This window comes from Lepidochelys kempii, chromosome 2, assembly GCF_965140265.1.
Source record: "Lepidochelys kempii isolate rLepKem1 chromosome 2, rLepKem1.hap2, whole genome shotgun sequence".
Lineage (NCBI taxonomy): Eukaryota > Metazoa > Chordata > Testudines > Cheloniidae > Lepidochelys > Lepidochelys kempii.
Window position 1 is genome coordinate 167,165,158 of NC_133257.1, and position 20,453 is coordinate 167,185,610.

Here is a 20,453-nt window from a genome sequence, read left to right on the forward strand (position 1 = left end):
GAAAGAAGGGGGAAGGGGAAGAAAAAAAAAACACACCTGACGAGGAAGCTACCTCTTTAGCACACTTCTCCTCATCTCTCCCAGATGAGACTGTGCTGCCCACCTCTCATCATTAGGTGAAGATATAAGAACTTTCTGGATCTTACCAAGAGAAGAGAGTGGCAGACAAGCTGCAGATTCCCTTACAGGAGATGGTAGATACACATCACAAGTTGGTGGAAATTCTGCATACTACCTTCTCATCTAGAACTTTCCTCCCAATTAATGAGCTGATTCTAGATCCTACCAAAATCATCTGGCAGAGCCAGCCTCCATTGCACCAACCAGCAACAGAGTGTAAACAAAAACAACCATACATTTCTACCCAAAGAGGCAGACTTTTTCAACATCCGCAACCCAACTCCATCATAGTGGATGTGGTTAATGCATGAAGCAAGCAACATAATGCCAAGTCAACTCCATATGATCAGGCTTTGCAAGTTGGCATATTCATCAACAACATTGCTGTTTAGAGTCTTAAATTACCAAACTGTCATGGTGAAACAATTTTGTTAATCTTGGGGAAACCCAGGATGTTTCTGAAAAATTACTGGAAACACAAAAAGAACAGATTCAGACCATTCATAGAGAAGGTCAGTTAATAGGCAGACCGGTCCTAGAGACCCCACTGGATGTAGCTGTTACAGCTGCCCGCCCAGTCTCCATGTCAGTGGTACTGAGGTGGGTTGTGGGTTTTGTTTTTTTTTTGTTCACTACACCTCTCTAGATTTCCCAAAGAGCTACAGACTTCCAATTTGAACTGCCAAGGTCTTTGTGGAGAAGACAGATTTTCTCTCCACATCCTGAAGGATTCTCGGACTGCACTACACTACTTAAGAATCTACACTGTGGAACAGAAGAGAAGATATACCTCTCAACCACGCCACAGATGACAATCTTCTCAATACTCACCATCTCTTACACTCTGGCTCATAACAGCACAGAGGGACAGGGCTCAAAAGTGAGAACAGTATGCACCCCAGTCCATGACCTCTCAAACTGCCTCTTATAAGCACTTTGATGAGCTGGTTGGAGGCCTGAACAATGATACCTTACAGTATCAGCTGCCATCTATACACCTGTCACGCCACTCAGTAGTCACCTTACCTTACTTCACAGCAGTTAGGACCAGCTCTAGAGGAAAGAGATTGATATCTAGCCCTGAACGTAGAGGGTGCCTACCTCCATATGTCAATACAACCATCGTACAGGCGATTTCCTACTGCTTACCTTTGGGGCAGGATCATCATAGGTACAGATTGTTCCATACAGGGTTGTCTCCAAGGTTCACTTCATTGTAGTGGCATACTAACCCTGGTACAGTGACTGGACTTTATCAGCATCAACGTGATGCAGTACAAGCGAGAGCGCTCCTCTCACTACCCACATTCACCACCCTGGGACACATGTCTCCCTAATATGCTGGGGAGCTTACCTACACAACAATAAGGTTCAGGACAAATGGCCTTCCACAGAAATGGCCTTCCATATCACTCTTTTGGGGTTAGGGGCTGTAAGGAGTGCCTGTGCCAAAGATAAACTCTGTCTTTCATCAAAAACAACACACAAAGGTTATGATGGACTTAATGTGACCTCATCGGATGAAGTGAGCTGTAGCTCACAAAAGCTTATGCTCAAATAAATTGGTTAGTCTCTAAGGTGCCACAAGTACTCCTTTTCTTTTTGCGAATACAGACTAACACGGCTGTTACTCTGAAACCTGTCATTAATGTGACCTGTATGTTTTGTATAAACTGCCAAGGAGCTGCCAGATCTCCCTCCCTCTGCAAGACAGCATTCAAACTTTGGAATTGATGCACCCATCACAATGTGCTCATCTCAGCTGTCTGTCTACAAGGGATACAGAACGGGATAACCAACAGTCTCAGTGGGAATTTTCTCACGACAATGAGTGTATACTGAATTCACAGGTGCTTCAAGATATAGCCACTCTTTGTGGAAACAGTCACTGGCAGTTGCCCTCATCTTCCCAGCGAACAGAGCCCATTTGTATGTCTGTTTTCCCAGTTTCCTACCCTATCCAAGATTCTGTTGAAAATTCAACAAAACAAAGCGAGAGTTATTGTGATTGCCCCTCTTGACTATGACAAGTCTGGCTCCCTTACCTGATGCAGATGGCAGTATGCCCTCCTGTTCCTCTGACATCAGCCCATTCCTCACCCGCTCTCTCAAAACAATGGGCTGACCCTTCACCCCAACCCATGGGTCCTCCGCCTCCAGGCTTGGATCTTTCTTTGTTCCAAGGCTTAGAAGCAGAATGCTCTGACAAGCTGAAACACATGTTGCAACACAACCACAAGTTGACCACTCCACATACCTATCTACAAAATGGAAACGACCCCAAGTTTGTACCATTCCAAACGGACAGCCCCAACCTCATCTTTCCTCCCTCTGATTTTGCACTACATTTTAAACTCTCACTCAGCTCCCTTAAGGTACATCTCATGGTGAAAATGGCTTCTCACTTGGAGTTTGCTCACCACTAATGTGTAGACTCTTTAAGGGCATTGAGACTCTCTTTCCCCATGTGACACCACCCGCTCCAGCCTGGGACTTTAATCTAGTTCTCAGGGCTTGGACTAGACTTCCCTCCAAGTCCAGGGCAACTTGTTCTCTCTTACACCTGTGCGTGACGACAGCATTTTTAATTGCCATCACCTCAGCTAAGCACATACGAGAAATAGCGGCCCTGATGGCACACCCATCATTCACAGCCTTTGTCTTTTAAAAAAACAAAAAACAAAAACAAACAAAAAAAAACTCTAAGGCCATATCCCAAGTTTCTCTCTACTTTTTCTTCACTTTCCATATGAATCAACAGATCCATCTCCCTGTTTTTTTCCAAAACCACATTGTGACAACTGGGAGACAATTGTGCATATGCTAGATATTAGAAGGACATTGGCATTCTACTTGGACAGGACTAAGGACTTCAGAAAATCCCCTAAACTCTTCCTTTCATCCACAGAAAGATCCAAAAGCTCTGAGATACTTCCTCAAAGACTATCCAAATGGGTCTCTAGTTACATTAATCACTTAGCAAGGGCGCAACTTACTTCCGTCCATATGCACTCCATGAGATCAGTTCCTACCTTAATCACATTCCATAGGGATACTCCTATCTCCCCAATCTATAGAGCAATGACTGGGGCCTCTGTCCATACTTTCACAGAACATTATGCGATCACTGAAGATTTGGCCGCTGACACCATCTTCAACTTCACAGTAGTCTCTGTAGTAAAAGACTCCGCTCCGAAGTCCCAGCCTCCAGTGGTGGGTACTACTCCGGCGTCACCTAAAGTGGAGCACCCATAGGGACACTACTCAAAGAAGAGGAAGTTACTCATCTTGTGCAGTAACGATGGTTCTTTGAGATGTGTGTCCCTATGGGTGCTCAACGATCCACCCTCCTCCCCTGTACTTTGGAGTTCTCTACAGGTCTCTGTGGTAGAGAAGGAAGTGAGGGGGGTTCTCCCGTGCAGTGCTAAATAGCCTTGAGGCAGACCACGAGGGAGGGAGAGCACATGCGCGGGCTCAAGGGGACACTGCTACCAAAAATCTCCGATTAGAGGTGCAGGGGCACACAGACACCTAAAGTGGAGCACCCATAGGGGGACACATCTCGAAGAACCATTGTTACTGCACAAGGTGAGTAACTTCCTCTTCCTGCAAGCACGTGCATCTCTTCCCTTCCCCGATTTTTCTTCAGGGGCTGTCTCAATCATCACCAGTCCTATCAAGTTTTCCACCAGTTGAGTCTGGTGGGTGGCATTCTCCTCTGTTACACCAGTGTAAAGCATGAATGACTTCATTGACATTTAATGGAAGTCATTCAGAATTTATATTCATGTATCTGCAAGCAGAATTGGCCTTTATACATTGTGATAAATCTATCTTTTTAGGGTTGTAAAATCACTCCCTCTTTTGAGATCTGCCAGCAGCAAAGTCAGTCATGTGGCTCTGGAAATCAGCATCATGAAAGATGGCTGGGTAACTGAGGAAGCCCAATTTAAAAGGAAACTGTCCACTTGAGAATCACGTTTGTCTCAAAATATTGGACCTCCTATATTTACAAGCAATACCTTAGATTATTATAACTGAAAATAGCTAGAGGGGAATGTTCTCTATTTTTTGTTCACTTTGTGCATTTGACTGTATTTATGTATAGTCAATTTCTCCCTTGCAGAAAAGACCCTTTTAGAAATCAGCAAGAAAGCAGGGAAGTCCTTATAAAATATATTTGAATGATGTTCAAGTAGTACAGCCTGACTTTAATACTTTTTATTAAGGATACTTTATCAGAAATTGGATTTTTTTTAAAGTATAAAAACAATTCACATTGACAGTGTCCCTTTATTGTTGTGGCTACTGGCAGCTCCTCAAACACACAAGTTGTTTCAGATTTTGGAAACGCGACCCTGCAGATTTGAGGGCAGAATGGAGCCCTTGATGAATGGTGTTGTGATATAACAGTATTATACGAAGCATTTTGTCCTTTTAGAATAATTAATCCCTGTGAACTCTAGAATAGTATGTGTTTGCCTCTTGGGAAATCAGACTTCCTGTACCAAAATAGTCATGGAATATCTTTTTTTTAAACAACTAATCAGTTCTTATACTCTTGTGTAACCACTGCATCGTGTCCTGAAACGATAACCTAAATGTGTGATTTTATTGCACCAGATCAGCACAAGCTTCTGGCAGGTCTGAAAGAGGAAGGATGACAAGACATTAAGAAAGCAAATAAATGTGAGCGCTCCTAAAGCAACTGCAGATCTAATATTCTTTTTGTGTGACCAGTTGCTTGAAGTAGACCCTTTGAGTCAGTGAAAGCAAAGGAAGGAATCGCTATCCCCATAGGTCAACTTTTAACTGGATTGATCTGAAGAAAGTCTACCTTGCTGTTCACTCCTCTTCCCAGTATTTCCTATGAGTGAATTGAAAACTGGTTTCATCTTTGCCCATTTCTGGAACTGAACCAAATCTGAACCATTTGTAAGATTCAGGACCTGTTTGGTTAACTCCCCCTCCCAACACTCTGGTCTTCTGCTGCTGGGATCTTACATTCCTGCAGTTCCTTTCTGGGACTTCTCTAGTGTGCCTCAGAGAGCACACTGTGCCTGGGATGCTGTAGGACATCCCAGCTGCACTGTGCACCCTGGGATGTTGCCAACTGGACAAGCCTAGAGTGCATTAATTACAAGTTAGCCTCTTGAGGTCCCTTCCAGTCCTGTGATTTTATTATTATAATACCCGATGATACCTCCATGAAAAGGCCCAGTAAGTGCCCCCTGTGGAGGGCTGTGGTTTTCTATCAACTGGCTTCCTTGGTTCAACAGTAGAGTGTACAGTTGCTTTTTTCTTCTTCCCAGTTTCTCTGCTCTCTCCAACCTTGCCAGCAGCATTGTTATACTCATGAAATACACCAGATACTCTAGAGACAATTTCTATACCAATCCCAATATTTAGCTAATGTGCTGGCCCTCTTTTTGTCACTGCTGGGGTTTGATATCTGCAGCATTAGGAGTAGTTATGCTGGACATTGCATGTAATATTGCCATGTGTTGCAGAAGAATAGCCAGGGAATTTTGAACTATCCTTGACTTTGGAAACCAACCTCCAGGTTTGGATGAGGGAGGGTGAGAGTGATTAATGGGACAGGGAAGGAGAGAAAGTGTTTTTGATCATCTAGGGAGCTAGCTCGGATGATGACTAAGCTTCCACAGTCATGTCTATTATGGTGATTTACAGTAAGCTAGGCACTTCAAAGATAATGCATAAAAGACAGGTCCTTGACCTAAAGAATGTACAAGTTAAAGCCCCAATCCCACACTGGAGGCTTGCAGGACAGAGCTCTCGGCCTATATGGAGCCTTACTGATTTCAGCAGGGCTCTGCACAGGCATATGGGGGGTAGTCTGCTCTCCCAGTTCTCAGTGCAGGATCGAGACCTAAAAGATAACAGCTACAGCTTACAAGTCATCTCACAGAATGGTTTCTAAGGAAGGGCAGCTCTAAAGAGAGAGGGACTGGGGGTGTGTTTGTGTACATACTGGTGGTACTAGGTCCAGGTTAATAGAAGGAAATAGTTACAAATAATAAAGGGCTACCAAGCTAAATGTAGAAGAGGTTTAACAACAAATAATTAGGAAATTTAAAACCACGGAAGGATTAAAACCAAATAACAAGAATTGAAGTACAAAATAGCAAATAGGATGTGAGTCAAAATTAGAGCAGCCAGGCAGGTTCTAAGCCACAATAGGCAGTCAAAAGGCATATGGGCAAAATAGACAAATATAAAGCAAAAGGACATTTTTCTGCATCTGTCACCCGCACTCCACTTTTGGCTGAATATTCCCTGTTTAGTTTGTCGTGTTGTAGTAGCCGTGCAGTCCCAGGATATTAGAAAGACAAGGTGGGTGAGGTAATACCTTTTATTGGATCAACTTTGGTTGGTGAGAAAGACAAGCTTACACAGAGCTCTTCTTCAGGTCTGGGAAACGTACTCCGGTGTGTTGTGAGCGGTGTTGATCATTGTAGCAGTCACACCTCTCAAGATTCATGGCTCCTACGTATGCCTATCACAACATGTAGTGTGCCTCATCCAGTGCATTAAATGCCCCAACAACAACTATGGAAGTAAAACCAGACAATCACTATGCTGTCAAATGAACTGACACAGGAAAATGATAAAAGACAAAAGCACCCTATTACCTATGGGTGAACACTTTTCACTAAGCGATCACTCTATATCTGACCTATCAATCCTCATCCTCAAACGAAACCCGAACAGCACTTTCAAAAGATGAGCCTGGCAGCTTAAATTCATAACCATGCTAGACACTAAAAATCATGGACTGAATAGAGACACTGGATTTATGACTTATTACAACAGTCTATAACTTATTAACACCCCCACCACCACCCAGCCGTTCCCTCCCCGACCCCCACCTTCCTTTCCCCCATGACTGGATGGGTGTTAACGGGCCACTTCACCTTAAATGGTCCCTTGAAATATGTGTTAACTCCTAACACAGCTAAACAATCTATTCCACTTTGTATTTAGCTGTGACACTTTGAGGACATTTCCCAGACCTGAAGAAGAGCTCAGTGTAAGCTTGAAAGCTGGTCTCTCTTACCAACGGAAGTTGGGCCAGTAAAAGCTGTTGCCTCATTCACCTGTTTAGTTTGTAAGTTTCACAGGGCAGGGACCTGTTTTTATTCTGTCAGTAGAGTATCTCCCCTTCCCCCCCAAATGCACTAGTGTATATTTAAACTGACTACTCTTGGTGCTTCTAGTTGAGACTAAGTTGAGGCCACTCCCAGAACAACTCTGTTGTTTACTCTATCTTCAAAGTAATGTGCAACTGTAAATCTCTTCCTTGAGTTTTACAGGGGAACCTTGTGACACAAGGGAGCCAAACACTGTACCTAAGTGGGATGTCAGCCTGATAAGTACTGCTGACATGGCAGTCTCTCTTCTTTACTTTCCAGCCTTGGTTTGCAATATCATACTCTTTAATAATACAAGAGTGATATGGAGCCAAATTACAGTCCCTTGTTAAAAATATCTGCCTGGGCAATCATGTCTGAATCTTAACATGGTTTCTTTCAGCAGTTCGTGGATTCTTTTTGTGCTATAGAGTTTACAGCTCTCTAAAGAGTGTTGGAGGTATTTGAGGGAAGAGTCAGAAAACTAACAAAGTTATATTTCCAAGTTCTGGCTTGAATAAGTAAAGAATGTACATCCTAGCTGGAGAGTCAGTGTAAAAGAGATTAACCTGTGCAGGAGGGGGCAAAGAAAGGAGTTCTCCGCTCTGGAGCTGAAGAAGTCCTGAGACTGGACTTTAAAATCAACGACCTGCTTCACCCAATCATGGTCAGAATGGAGCACCAGGCATCCAGGGGACAAGGTGAAGAGGTAAAGATGGAGGAAGCCCCTTTTGGCCATTCTAGAAGTGACAGTAACAAGCTCCCAAGAAAGCACCAAGGCCCAGATGATGGGGAAGAAGGGTCAGCCTACTTCTGATTCTTAAGGCACTAGGCAGGTGGTAATAAATAAAGAGGAAATAGGGAAGAACCCTGTCACATGGATGCTATTACTTAGAAAGGATTTACCAATACTTTAAAGCAGTGGGGAGCAAATAAGGGGAATCCCTTTCTCTTCATAGTAAGGAAATGTTTCTTCAGGGGTCCCCTGGGACAGGCAAAAAGAGCACATTCTGATTCAATCTTGTGTCATGGAAATTCAATGCAAGTCGTTCCTTTCTCAGAAGCGCGGCCTAAAGATATCCTTAAAGTTCACTTTTCAACAAAGTCCAGCAAGATGGCCCAAATTCAGGTTATAGCAGGGAACAAATAAGAAACCACTGGCTCTAGTGCACATAATCCATTCTATTCACCATGAAAGGAAGTTGAACTTCTGTTTTCCAGGAGTCCCCTGTCCTGACCAGACCCCATAACCTCTCATGGTTTCCTCTTAATGAGCCCCAAACTACTTAAGGGGCCCAGCTGTCAGCTCCTCCCCACAAACCTGGCACTTATGGCAGTCTGTGAGAGAGAGAGGGGGGGAGAGAGATTCTTCCTTTAAACCCAAAGGAGGAGCTTGAACCCTTTACTGTCCAGCCAAAAGCAAGATACACATATCCCATCCTGCATCCCTAATGGGAGAGCTCCAGAAGAGAGTGGCACATCTAAATGGCTGAGGGCAACCCTGACATAGTATTCTGCGAACAGTGTGCACTTCTTCGCTTCCACAGCATGTACAACTCCAGCAGGAAGAAGCAAGAGCTAGAAGAGCTGGTTTTCAACATGAGCCAAAGGGAGACTCCAAAATTAAGATAACTGCCTGAAAGCCAACAATGAAGTGAGGTAGGAACCAATCCACAAGCTACCAATCACAACCAGAAAATAGTGTTTTGAACTTTCACATCCATATAAACAGTATAGTGCCAACCCTCTCTGTGGATGGTGAGTGAGGTATGCATTGTGGATCCTATTTACAGCAAATAAAGAGCTCACTACACCCCTTGTATATTGAAGTACATTGTACAAAGTGCATTTCCAGGGATAGTGAATCTCTGCTTATGGTGAAGTTCTATAGAAAAAAATAACTTTAGTACAAAGGGCTTCCACTTCATTTAGCTTGACTTCTTATCTCTCTGGAAACTTTAGTCTATAAGGGAATCTATTCATTCTGCATTTAGTCCACAGACTTCTTTTAGTTCTGTTTTTATTCTGCTGACATTTTGAGGAAACGTTTCAAGTTTCCGTTTTGATAAAATTGCTCTTTGAAGTTGTTCTAACAGTTTTTATCTTTCAATCTGTGGGCTCCTAAATAGTACAGTTGAAGCTTGGGGATGTTTTCCGTGGCAGTTTTGAGTATTTATAAGCAGGATGAAACAGGATTGGGCGTTGCAGATCTCATTTGAAATACTTACTGTATGTAGTTCCCATCTCCTCTGCACTCAGCAGTTGCTGGAGAATCAGCTTTCTTTTCTCTCTGCTGGGGTTGAATTCATCTCAAATGATTGACCATAATTTGCCTTTTTCATATCATCTGTATGAAGTCTACTACTTTGTTGGAAATATGATTGCTGCTAGAAAAGTGCTGATGAACACAATGCATAGTTTAATGAGATACCACAGCATGAGTATTATAGTTGTGTTCTGGAACTGCAATAATTCAGTGCATGAAGGTCAGTATTTTTTTCAACCTCTATGCTAATTTTTTTTTTTTGAATGAAATAGCTTGCGTGTTTTAAGATGGCATTTTGGTTGTTAGCCAAACTTGTGTGAGTTACTGCTATGCTACGTGTTGCAGAAACACATAATTTTATTTAAATAAAGATGTCTAGTAGAATATAGAATTTATAGTGAGGTGTTATGAATTTAAGTTCTTCCAGATTGTTCTGTTCTCTGAAACAGCAGCAATAAGGCAGAGAAAAACAGCATATGCAAATTCTATTTAAAAAGAGAGCTACTTACCACTGTCTATACACAAAGAGGCAAACTGATATCTATATCGCGATGGATAGATATGCAGCCTCAACCTATGGCTGTTCACTGCTGCACACGTGTGTATGTGGGAATATGCAGTAGTTCTGTACACGTGCATGCATATTTCAATGGATTTGTATATTGCTACATTTGGATAGAGAAATGGTTTCAAAATATAATTATAAGTGCTTGAAAATGTGAAATAGTGCACACATATTAGACAATGGAACTTCCAAATGTATTTTCATATAGATGTACTGCGCAAGGGAGCACAGCTATCTAAAGTGCCTGGTTTTCCTGAAGTGTTTCCCCTTATCATAAAACCACCATGGTTAGATCTTCAGTCTTCTTATTCCCCCTAGTAGTGTTCCTCTTTCATCTATGATCTGATTTTTCAAATTTCCCAGGCTTGTCCATTTTGCACCTGAGAATGCTCTTGGAGCCTGTAACAGATGTTAGAAGAGCAGCTTCTCAGGCTGTGTCTTGGCTCCTACGTCAAGGTTGCTGCTCCCTATGTCCAGTGCATCCTGGTAGGGAAGTTGGGCTCAATCCCTAACTCCTTTGTCTCTCTGGAGAGAGGATTCCTAAGCCGCTCCATGCCTGACTTTTCGGAGCTGCCAAAGCCGTTCTTGCAAATTCCCCAGTGACTCCATTAAGTGCCCGCTCCTGGTCGTGCTTGTGAATGAATGGTGTAATTAAAGTGGAATGGTGTAATTAAAGTGCATAGTGGAAATATGCCTGTTCCTCCAGATGGTGCTGCATCTATGTAGTTTTTCTTCTTTCTTTCTCACTGAAAAACATCACCCATGGAGATTACAGGTCCCAGATCGAAACACTCCTTTTTTTTAGCTGACTGACCAGGATGTTCCCATCAGTGTGGAGCATTTTATATTGGGACATGTAATCTCTGTGTTCTTCAAGCCCATAGTGAGGATGAAGGCCACTGGATTGTAGAACTTTATGGGGGCATTTAGCAGACAAGGTGCACTCTGCCTGCCCTTGGTTTATGCTCTGAGTACTGTTGGATTAGTTCTGGTATTCTGGTGTCTAACAATGTGTAGTTAATTAAAGGCTACAGAGAGTCTTTTTTTTCTTTGCAGTAAAGCAGTGATGGATCTGTTGGTGGATTTGTGCAGCCGGTACCACTTGAATCCAGTTCACCATACTCTTGAGCTGAAGGCTTGTGGGATGCAACCTTTGAGTTATAAGCCTAATACTTTGGTTGGGGCGCTGGATGTACAGACAGTACTTCTGAAGGAGAAAGTTCCTGAAGGGAAGACAAAACGACCTCCACCTAGGATCCCTGAGGTCAGTACTGCCTGCTGCTAGAACAACACTATGGGACCATCATTATAGTAGTATATCTTCAAGCAGCGATGCTGATACTCCCTGTTCCACCCACTTTTTTTTTTTTTTTTAATCTTTAAATCAGGATGGGGGAGGCTTGTGTACAGACTGATGCAGTCATCTGTTAAACTGGTAAAGTTACTATTACTCACTCTGGATACTAGCATTCTGTTGTAGTAATAAAGTTAAATATAGTATTTAGGGCAGATTAAATCATTATGTCAGAATCTGAAGGGACATTTATGAAATAAAGTTTTTAAACTGAAAATAATCACTAAAGTGAATTTTAAGATGTTTCACTTGTTTCCTTTATGTAGTGACTTTGCACATACAGTAAGTATATTGTATAAGTAACGGTTATTTATCAAGAAGACCAGGAACCTTAAAGTAAATGGAAAGTTTCACCATCTGGGAGAGATTTGGAGCCAACCATCTTCCAAAGACTTATTTTTTCTCTGAAATATGAACATTAATGGGAATCAGTGCATCTGATCACATTAAAATATCACAGAGGGAGCTACTTACGCACACTGAAAAATGACATTGTTTTAAATAAGCAGCGCTCTGGCCACAGCTCCTTTCCCCTGGCCACATTTCCTATATAGGCACTATGTGCAGGGGCGTGGTGTAAAAGCTGCTTTTCTCCAACTGGAGAATCCTTACTTGGCAAGATCTCTTGGATTTATGACCCCTTTGGGCAGGTGTATCATGCAAAGGGGCCTTAGTGTAACCCAGAATATGGGCCAAAATTTCTTCCCCCTCTGCTCCTTGAATTAAAATCTTTATTTGCCAGTATCTGGTTTTGGAACAGATTTTTTTCCCCTCCCATTTGATTAACTTTGCTTTTCACTCTTCCTCCAGGTATTTTACTGTCTATGCTTTGAATGTCATTCAAATGTGGTGGTGCTTATTTACAGTAGGATTCCTAATGCATGACTGCCTCTGAGTTTGCTCTTATACACTAGTCCTTGTGAATCACTCCTTGGAGATTTTTTTAAGATCTTGTCCAATAGCAAGTTTCCCCATGTGGGTCACTAAGTTTGCACCGGAAGGATCAAGGCAAAACAAAGTCTTCAGTACCTGCTCTGTGTCACTGGAAAGCATGTAGGGGGTTGGTGTGGAGACACCCACATAAAGCCTGACAGTGTCTGTCTGTTTCCTTTGCTTTCTCAGAAATCCATGAGGTTGGTAGTGAATTACCTGAAGACACACAAGGCTGTGGTACGAGTTAGTCCTGAGGTGCCTCTGCACAGCATAATCCCAGCCATTTGTGAAAAATGCGAGGTCAGTCCAGAGCAGGTCGTCCTCCTGAGGGACAATATCACGGGGGAGGAGCTGGAACTTACAAAGTCCTTGGACGAGTTAGGGATAAAGGAACTGTATGCTTGGGACAGGAAAAGAGGTGAGTCTAGTTTAATTGCATCTGCTATGGCTCTAGTGATCTACCAACGATTACACATGATCTGTATTTACATCTTCGTTGCTTTAAAACCAGACTTAAATAGAAGGGTGACATTCATGTCAGCTTTACAGAGCTACTCGTGTTTTATAATCAAGGCCAGTAGCAACAGCAAGGATAACAGTGCATTCAGCTGCCATCCAGGAGTCCCCAGAATGTAAATAGCGTGACTTGTTCCCAGGCATCATGCCAGTAGAGGCTAACAGCTGTGAAAGAGATGATTGGCTCAGTCTAAACACACAGGGAGGAGCCTCGTTGCCCCGAGGGCTGCTGCCAAAAGGGGCACACAGGGCACTGGTGCTGTATCCAGACAAAGCTGCTCATCCACCTGTGCTGTGACACAGAGAACGAGGGAGAGCTAACGTGCCACCATCATGGCAGCTGATAGAAATGAGAGGAACAGAAATAGACCAGGGCTTATGATAAAAAATTGCTGCTAAATGCCAAAGCAATTCCTCCTATGAACAAAGCTATGTGCTGTTAATGAAGAGGCACCGATGAGGTATTTTTATTTAAAATAATGTTCTTTTGTGTTTTTCTCCTCCTCTAAACAATATTCTAATGCCACCTATCTGGACTTCAGTTTGGTCAGACAGCTCTTTGATCCAGAGAGCATAGATATTAAATGTGCTTTAGACATCCTAGGCTGCCACTGCCGAGTGCTGGGTTTTTTTACTAACAAAAAGTGATCTTCATTTAAAAAAAAATCTTTTATTTTTCTTTCACTGAGTAGTTCTTCCAAAAGAGCTGATGTCATTGTTTATTGTTTAGAAAATGTTGCCACCACATATGGTGCTAGACAGGCTTATTTTTTATTTATACAGTCATTTATTTATGTTGGTGTTGGGTCTCTTCTTTCAAACCTGTCTGTTAAATGACAGTTTTACCCTGGAATGATCAACATTTCAACGAGTTTAGGCTTTTAAGTAAACTAAGTATTTCCTTTCCCTTTGAAATGGCGAGAGGCTCAAAAAAGACACCCACAAATTAAAGTGCCACAACTCAAATGCTACTTCTCTTCTATTTAGACATATTTACAGTGAAACACTTTGGAGCAGCATGTTAAGCATACAGAGTGTTTGTCCTTATAGCATGGCATATTTCAGAGACCTCTCGCTAGAATAATGAGTCTGGGCCTTCTTAAAACATTTTTCTTTTAATTTAATATTTGGACCAGAAAAGTAGCAAAGTGCATTGGCTACAATATTGGCCCTAATCAGGTTCACATTTTGGTACCCATGCAGAGCCCTACTGAACTCCATGTTAGCAGACCCAATTGCAGGATTTGAACCATAGGAGCAGACTGTAATATTACAAATCTTACCCATTGCATAGGTGATTGACACAAGAAATTAACTTCTGTTTCTCAATTAACCATTACATTAGAACGATATTACATCTGATCCCAAAAATGTATTTCTGCAGGATTCATTCTTTTCTGTTATTTTTTCATATCTACCTGCCTGTGTGTCAGTCCTGAGTAATAAAAAGAAATAATTTTAGTGGAGTTTCCCCAGGGTGATCCTGCAAATACAATATTTCTCCCAAGGTTTTGCTGGTATCAAGATTTTCCCTACCCTGCAGTCATTACAGAGGGAAAATTCTCATTAAATTCAGTGGCAGTAACCCATTCATCTGGGCTGCAGAATACAGCCCCATGTCAATTATCAGGTGGACAAAATGGATTGTTCCAACATCTTATCTCATTAGCAGAGGTGCCCCTATAACCCTAAATATGGTATTGGATGTGCTCAAAACACAGACTGTGTGTAAGAGCAAATTCTAGTTGAGTGACTCCTCACTTGAGGCACCAACACTTCGTTCCAAAGTTCTATTAAGTCTTTTGTTAAAAGAGAAACTCTGCTTTCACCTGGTTACATAGTTTCTCTTAGAAGTTGAAGCAGTTTCAATAAAGATTAAGAATTAGAACAACAAACCTCTCTACTCAGGTAAGTGCATTGTTGCTTCTAACAGCAGCCTTGCATGTCCAGTTTCAGGGAAAAAAACCCACCTTTCTTTATGGTGTTTCTGAAGACCAAATATTAAGGGTAATGGATAGTATCTGTGGTTTACTGGGTCATGTGTCAGAAAGTTAATGTGGTTTTTCTTGTCCTTTCATTGCCTGCTTTTTCCAGTTCTTCCATCAAAAACTCAGTCTGAACCTTCTCTGAGCTATAGAGGTACTGTACAACAATGCTTAGGGAAAATCAGTTTCCCCTTCAGGTTGTCTTTTTAGCATGGCTTTGGTAGCATAACAAAATTGCAAGGTCATAGCATAAAATACTACAGGGAACAGAGTTGTTTACATTATCTGTTTTATATCATAGACAGTGATTATTTTCAGTGCAGATGGACTGCTTCACTTGCCTGCATTTCTGGCCAAAGTGGCGGGAGGGAAAATACATTGGTCATGGAATCATTTCCATTAAAATGTCAATATTTTAAAACCTTATCACATACTGATGCATGGAATCCTGGTAGATGCCTATAATCTAAAATGTGATTATCTGAATTTCATCAGATCATCTTAAATTTTGCTTTGTCTCATGAGCAAAATGAGAATGTTTTGATTGCCCCAGAGGCATTTAACTACTTGGGGTTTACCTGTACCTTAGTTTTGAACTGGAAAAAACAGATGCTGAGATATCCATGTGTGTGATGATTGTGGATAAACAATGACATTTTAATTGAGACCACTGTATTAGGGGATGTGTGACGGGTTCCCCCCAGGGTGCCACTTGGAACTGGAGTACCACTGAGGCCCCTGACCCACCAAGGGGTCCCGCATGGGCTCCCTCTCACACCATATTGCTGTGACAAGCTACAAAGTCTTCCAGCCTGCACTTTCACCAGCGTACATACAGGTAGGGACACACCCAGCTGCAGTTAGAAACAGGCTCTCTGACCAGCCCCGGCATGGGAAAGCTACTCCCAGCTCCTCAGGCACATACCCCCTCTGGAGTATAAACCCAAAATTATTCCATCTTGCGTTGCACAGGGAACTGTTCAGCGTAAGCTCATTAAATTTGCCCCTTCCCTCAATGCGTAGAGGAATATGCAGCAGCCTTTTGCCCCATGTTATGATTCCCACACACTGGTTTAGATAAAGCGAAAAACAAGTGTATTAACTACAAAAGATAGATTTTAAGTGATTATAAGGGATAGAAAGCAGATCAAAGCAGATTATCTAGCAAATAAAAAACACAAGCTAAACTTAATATACTAAATAGATAGGGTGAAAATCTGCTATTTATAACCAAAGAGATTATACAAGTAGGCTGCAGATTCTTAAGGGGCAAGCTGCACTTGCTTACAGCTTGGAATCCCCAGGTATTCCATTCACAGGCTAAAAATCCCTTTAGTCTGGGTCCAGCACTTCCCCCAGTTCAGTCTTTGTTCCTCAGGTGTTTCCAGGAGTCTCCTTGGATGGGGAGTGAAGCACACCAGATGATGTCACTTCCTACCTTATATAGCTTTTGCATATGGCAGGAACCCTTAGTTTCAAAGCTTGGCTCCCAGACAGGTCTGTGGAAAAACACTGACATCCCAAGATGGAGTCTAGAGCAGTGGTTCCCCAACTTGTTCTGCTGCTTGTGCAGGGAAAGCCCCTGGTGGCCCGGGCTGGTTTGTTTACCTGCCGGGTCCGCAGGTTCAGCCGATCGCGGCTCCCAGTGGCCACGGTTCGCTTCTCCAGGCCAATGGGAGCTGCTGGAAGTGGCGCAGGCTAAGGGACGTACTGGCCGCCGCTTCCAGCAGCTCCCATTGGCCTGGAGCAACGAACCACGGCCACTGGGAGCGGTGATCGGCCGAACCTGCAGATGCGGCACGTAAACAAACCAGCCCGGCCCGCCAGGGGCTTTCCCTGCACAAGCGGAGGAACAAGTTTGGGAACTACTGGTCTAGAGACATGTGGTCACATCACATCTTTGTAGAGTCATAGCAACAATTAGTCAGAGGCTGTGTGTAGTGTTCTCAAGAATGCTCCCCAGGTGGAAAATAAGCTCCTCCTAAGGCCTATTGTTTTTTATTAATGCCCCATTGTCTTGAATAGGCCCTTCCCTACCCATCTATCTTGACTACAAGCATCTTGTCTAATGGGCATTACCCAGGTGCAACTACATTTGAAATATAGAGTCAATATTCCTAACTTCAGATACCAAATGATACATGCATAGAAATAAGATAATCATATTCAGCAAATCATAACATTTTCAGTGACATCTCACATGATTTATCTTGCATAAAATGCATTATAATTATGTCCTAATCATATCATAATAATATCACTCTGAAGAACATGGGGTGCAGTGTCACAGGATGTCTATATTGCAATCACTGGGTATGACTGAAGCTTTTGTAGACATACCCATAGACATCATTGTGATTGTGAGCTTTTCCAGTACACGTTTTTGCTTGAAAAATGAATGCCAACTTTTTTTTTACAACAACCCTAGGGAAAAGATTTGTAACCAAAACACTTTCAGCAATTGGTTCCTAAACTGTGCCTGCAAAATATGTGTGCAAACATGTACATACTTGGACATTTACCCAGTTAATGTGCATATGGCTGTTTGGTTTACACAAATGTGAATGTTGACACAACACGTGCAGGCACTCATTTTGCAAGTGCATCTAAAATTGCCCAGCTTAGAAAAATAGTCCTCAGTGTTCTTTTGTGTTTCTGTACATGATTCAGAAACAAAAAGTGGGGGTTATTTTCAAATTTCATGAAGAAAATTATAAGCACCATGTTCTGATTCCTATTGAGGACCTTGTGTGAAATCCTGGCCCCACTGAAATCAGTAGCAAAACTGTTGGCTTCAATGGGGCCATGATTTCATCCCTTGACTTCAGCATTCTCTGTCCTTACTTGCATTGTCCTCGTATTCAGAGAGTGTAGTATCAGTCATGATCTTCCATATGGACTTAAGAGGAAAATTTTGCCCTGAATTCTTTGTTGATGTGAAATAATATACACAATGTCTGAAATCCCATCTCCGTGTAAAATTTTAAAGGGATTTATAATAAAGATGTTGACAGTCTGTAAATTCACCATAGAAATTACATACTTTGGAAAGCTGATCCATGTGGGAGCACCTGGGTACAACCACATGGGAGTTCCATTGAAGTCAAGAGGATTTCTCATGGATGCAGAGATCTGCCTGTGTACATGTGATTGCAGGACTGGGACTATAGTGTGTCTTTAGTGCAGGTGTTCCTTAATAAACATGTATTTCCCTTTCAACTTTTGGGGCCAATAGCTCCCATGGGTTTACCTACAGCTCCCATTGACTCCACTTGACGTTCAGTCTTTACTTTTAAGTATTAAGGGATGGCTTGTGAAGCCCTTATTCACAATGAATCACAGTCTAGCCCTAAGCATGGGGATAGCAATTTCAGACCAACGAGTGCAGGCAATGCTTAGTAGTCATACAGGAAGATATTGGTTAGTTTATTGATGGTATTTTTGTTGAGCTGGAGGGGCATTTTCTTCTTCAATAAGGATGGTGTGTGGTTCTGTTTTTAATCTGTTCATCATATTTACTCTTCTACTATGCTTTGATCTGCTGTATGCACTTAACACCTTCTAACAAAAATGTGATACTTTGTATGACATGCAAAAAGTTTTACAAGAGTCTCCTTTGTGAAATGTATCATTTCACGGTTAAAAAATAATTTAAGGTCATTTTGCTTATTTTTCATGTTACAAAACAAAGCAAATATTTTTTAACTTGTGAATTTTCTCCGTTCGTTAAAACTTCCTCAGACATCAAGAACATTACAACTTGCCAAGAGATAGAGGGCGGCATTTAGGGCCTGATCAATTGCCCATTAAAGTCAATGGGAGAACGACTGCATTGGTTTCAGTGAGCATTGGATCAGGCCTTTAAGGTGGCAGAGCAAATGGCTGAGGGGTGGGGAACTATCATTTATGAGAGCTGGGTGGTCAGAGTTGTTCAACTGGTGTACTGAATTCAGCTTCTTGATATCAAAATGGCCTTTCCTACTGGCTGCTGGCCATGTAATGCATCATGCTGTTCATTATACTGCCAGTGAGACAGATGAGTATACAGCAGTGACTTTTAGGATATGCAATTCCCGAGTCAGCTCAAAGCTGATTTCTGTATCTAAGACACAGCAGTCTGGAAGATACGGACTGTCTGGGCTGTGTTTGGCTCATGGACCACACCTATATCACCTTTCCCCTAAAACATTCATAGAAATACCAAGAAAGCGGTTATTAAGTGGCACTACTAGTGTGAGTAAAGGTTGCAAGATCATTCTCTAAAGAGCTACCACTTCTACAGGAAGGTTCAATTTCCTCTTATACGGCTTGGTCCATAACCCTCTGATATCAATGGGAGTCTTTCCATTGGCTTCTGATGGGTTTGAACAATGCCCATGGGTTGTTAAAAATCTATAATCACTTTTTTAAAGGAGCATTGTTGAGAGTGTGGGGGGAGGGTTGACTCCTAATATGTACTTTAAAAGCATTTTCAAAGGCTAAGGCCTGGTCTACACTAGGAATATTAGGTTGAGTTAACTATGTTGGTCCATGGTGTGAAAAATCCACACCCCTGAGCGGTGTTTTTAAGCTGAAGTCTTCTGTTGACCTAGGTACTACCTCTCAGGGAGGTGGATTACCTAATGAATAGGAAAACCCCTCTTGTCAGCGTAGGTAGTGTCTACACTGAAGTGCTACAGTGGTGCAACTGCAACAGTACATCTGTGCCACTGTAGTGTTTTACAAGAACACAAGCCCTAAATTACTGTGGTAGTGTCTTAATGACAACTTCAGGACTGATCTTACAACCCGTTACTCCTGTGTGTAATGCGTAACCCTGAGACTCAGGATTACAATGGGTCTCATCCAAAACCTGTTGAAATCAGTGGAAAGACTCCCATTGGCTTCAGAGAGCTTTGGACCAGGCCCTAAATGAGAGAGGATCAGATCCAAGTGAGGATCCAGAATCTGTTATATTATTTTGCCTCATGATCACCCCTATGCACACACAACTTGTATTTCAGGGACTAAAGGGTTAACTTGGGATCATTGCTTTTAAAACTTCTGGGTTTGTAACTGTGCTTTTGGGAGTGTAAAAAATAACCCAATATAATTGTTTCAGAAACAAGTCAAAATTCTTCAATAAGCAACGATGCAACAGAAAAAGAAAAGAGAGGATTTCTGGGATTTTTCAAAGTTAATAAAAGAAGCAGCAAGGTAAGGGTTCTGCAAACCATGACCTATTTTATATCATGCTAAAGAGAATTGTGTTCTTTCTAGCTTTATTTAGGGTACCTTTTATATTTCTTCTTTCAAGGATTTGTTTATCCACAAATGTATAAACTACATTCAAGTACAATCATTTTAATCAACATGTCCATGGGCAGGAGTGAGCAATATTTAATGGCCATTCCTAAGAGGGTCTGAAAAGTGGAACACCATGTTTCAGATTACAAAAATAATCTCACATGTAAAACCTCAATATCCAAAAATCCGATGTAATTCCCACAGGAATTATATTAATATCAAACTCTGATGCACTGACAGGCTGAAGAAGTTTTCCTTCTGGGAATAAAATTAAAGG

The 20,453-nt window shown here is 42.0% G+C and overlaps 1 protein-coding gene across 6 annotated transcripts in view; it reads left to right on the forward strand.

Moving 5' to 3' along the window:
- The window catches only part of COBL (cordon-bleu WH2 repeat protein), a 233,717-nt gene that overhangs the window by 77,078 nt on the left and 136,186 nt on the right, over positions 1-20,453 (forward strand). For 4 of the 6 annotated variants that reach the window (XM_073332702.1, XM_073332705.1, XM_073332704.1 and 1 more), the window contains exons 3-5: positions 11,159-11,366; positions 12,579-12,807; positions 19,992-20,086. In XM_073332702.1, the coding sequence (XP_073188803.1) occupies positions 11,159-11,366; positions 12,579-12,807; positions 19,992-20,086 (532 nt within the window). Of the gene's footprint in view, positions 1-11,158; positions 11,367-12,578; positions 12,808-13,193; positions 13,367-19,991; positions 20,087-20,453 lie in introns of those variants that run through there. The other 2 variants (XM_073332707.1, XM_073332706.1) reach the window with 1 other exon arrangement.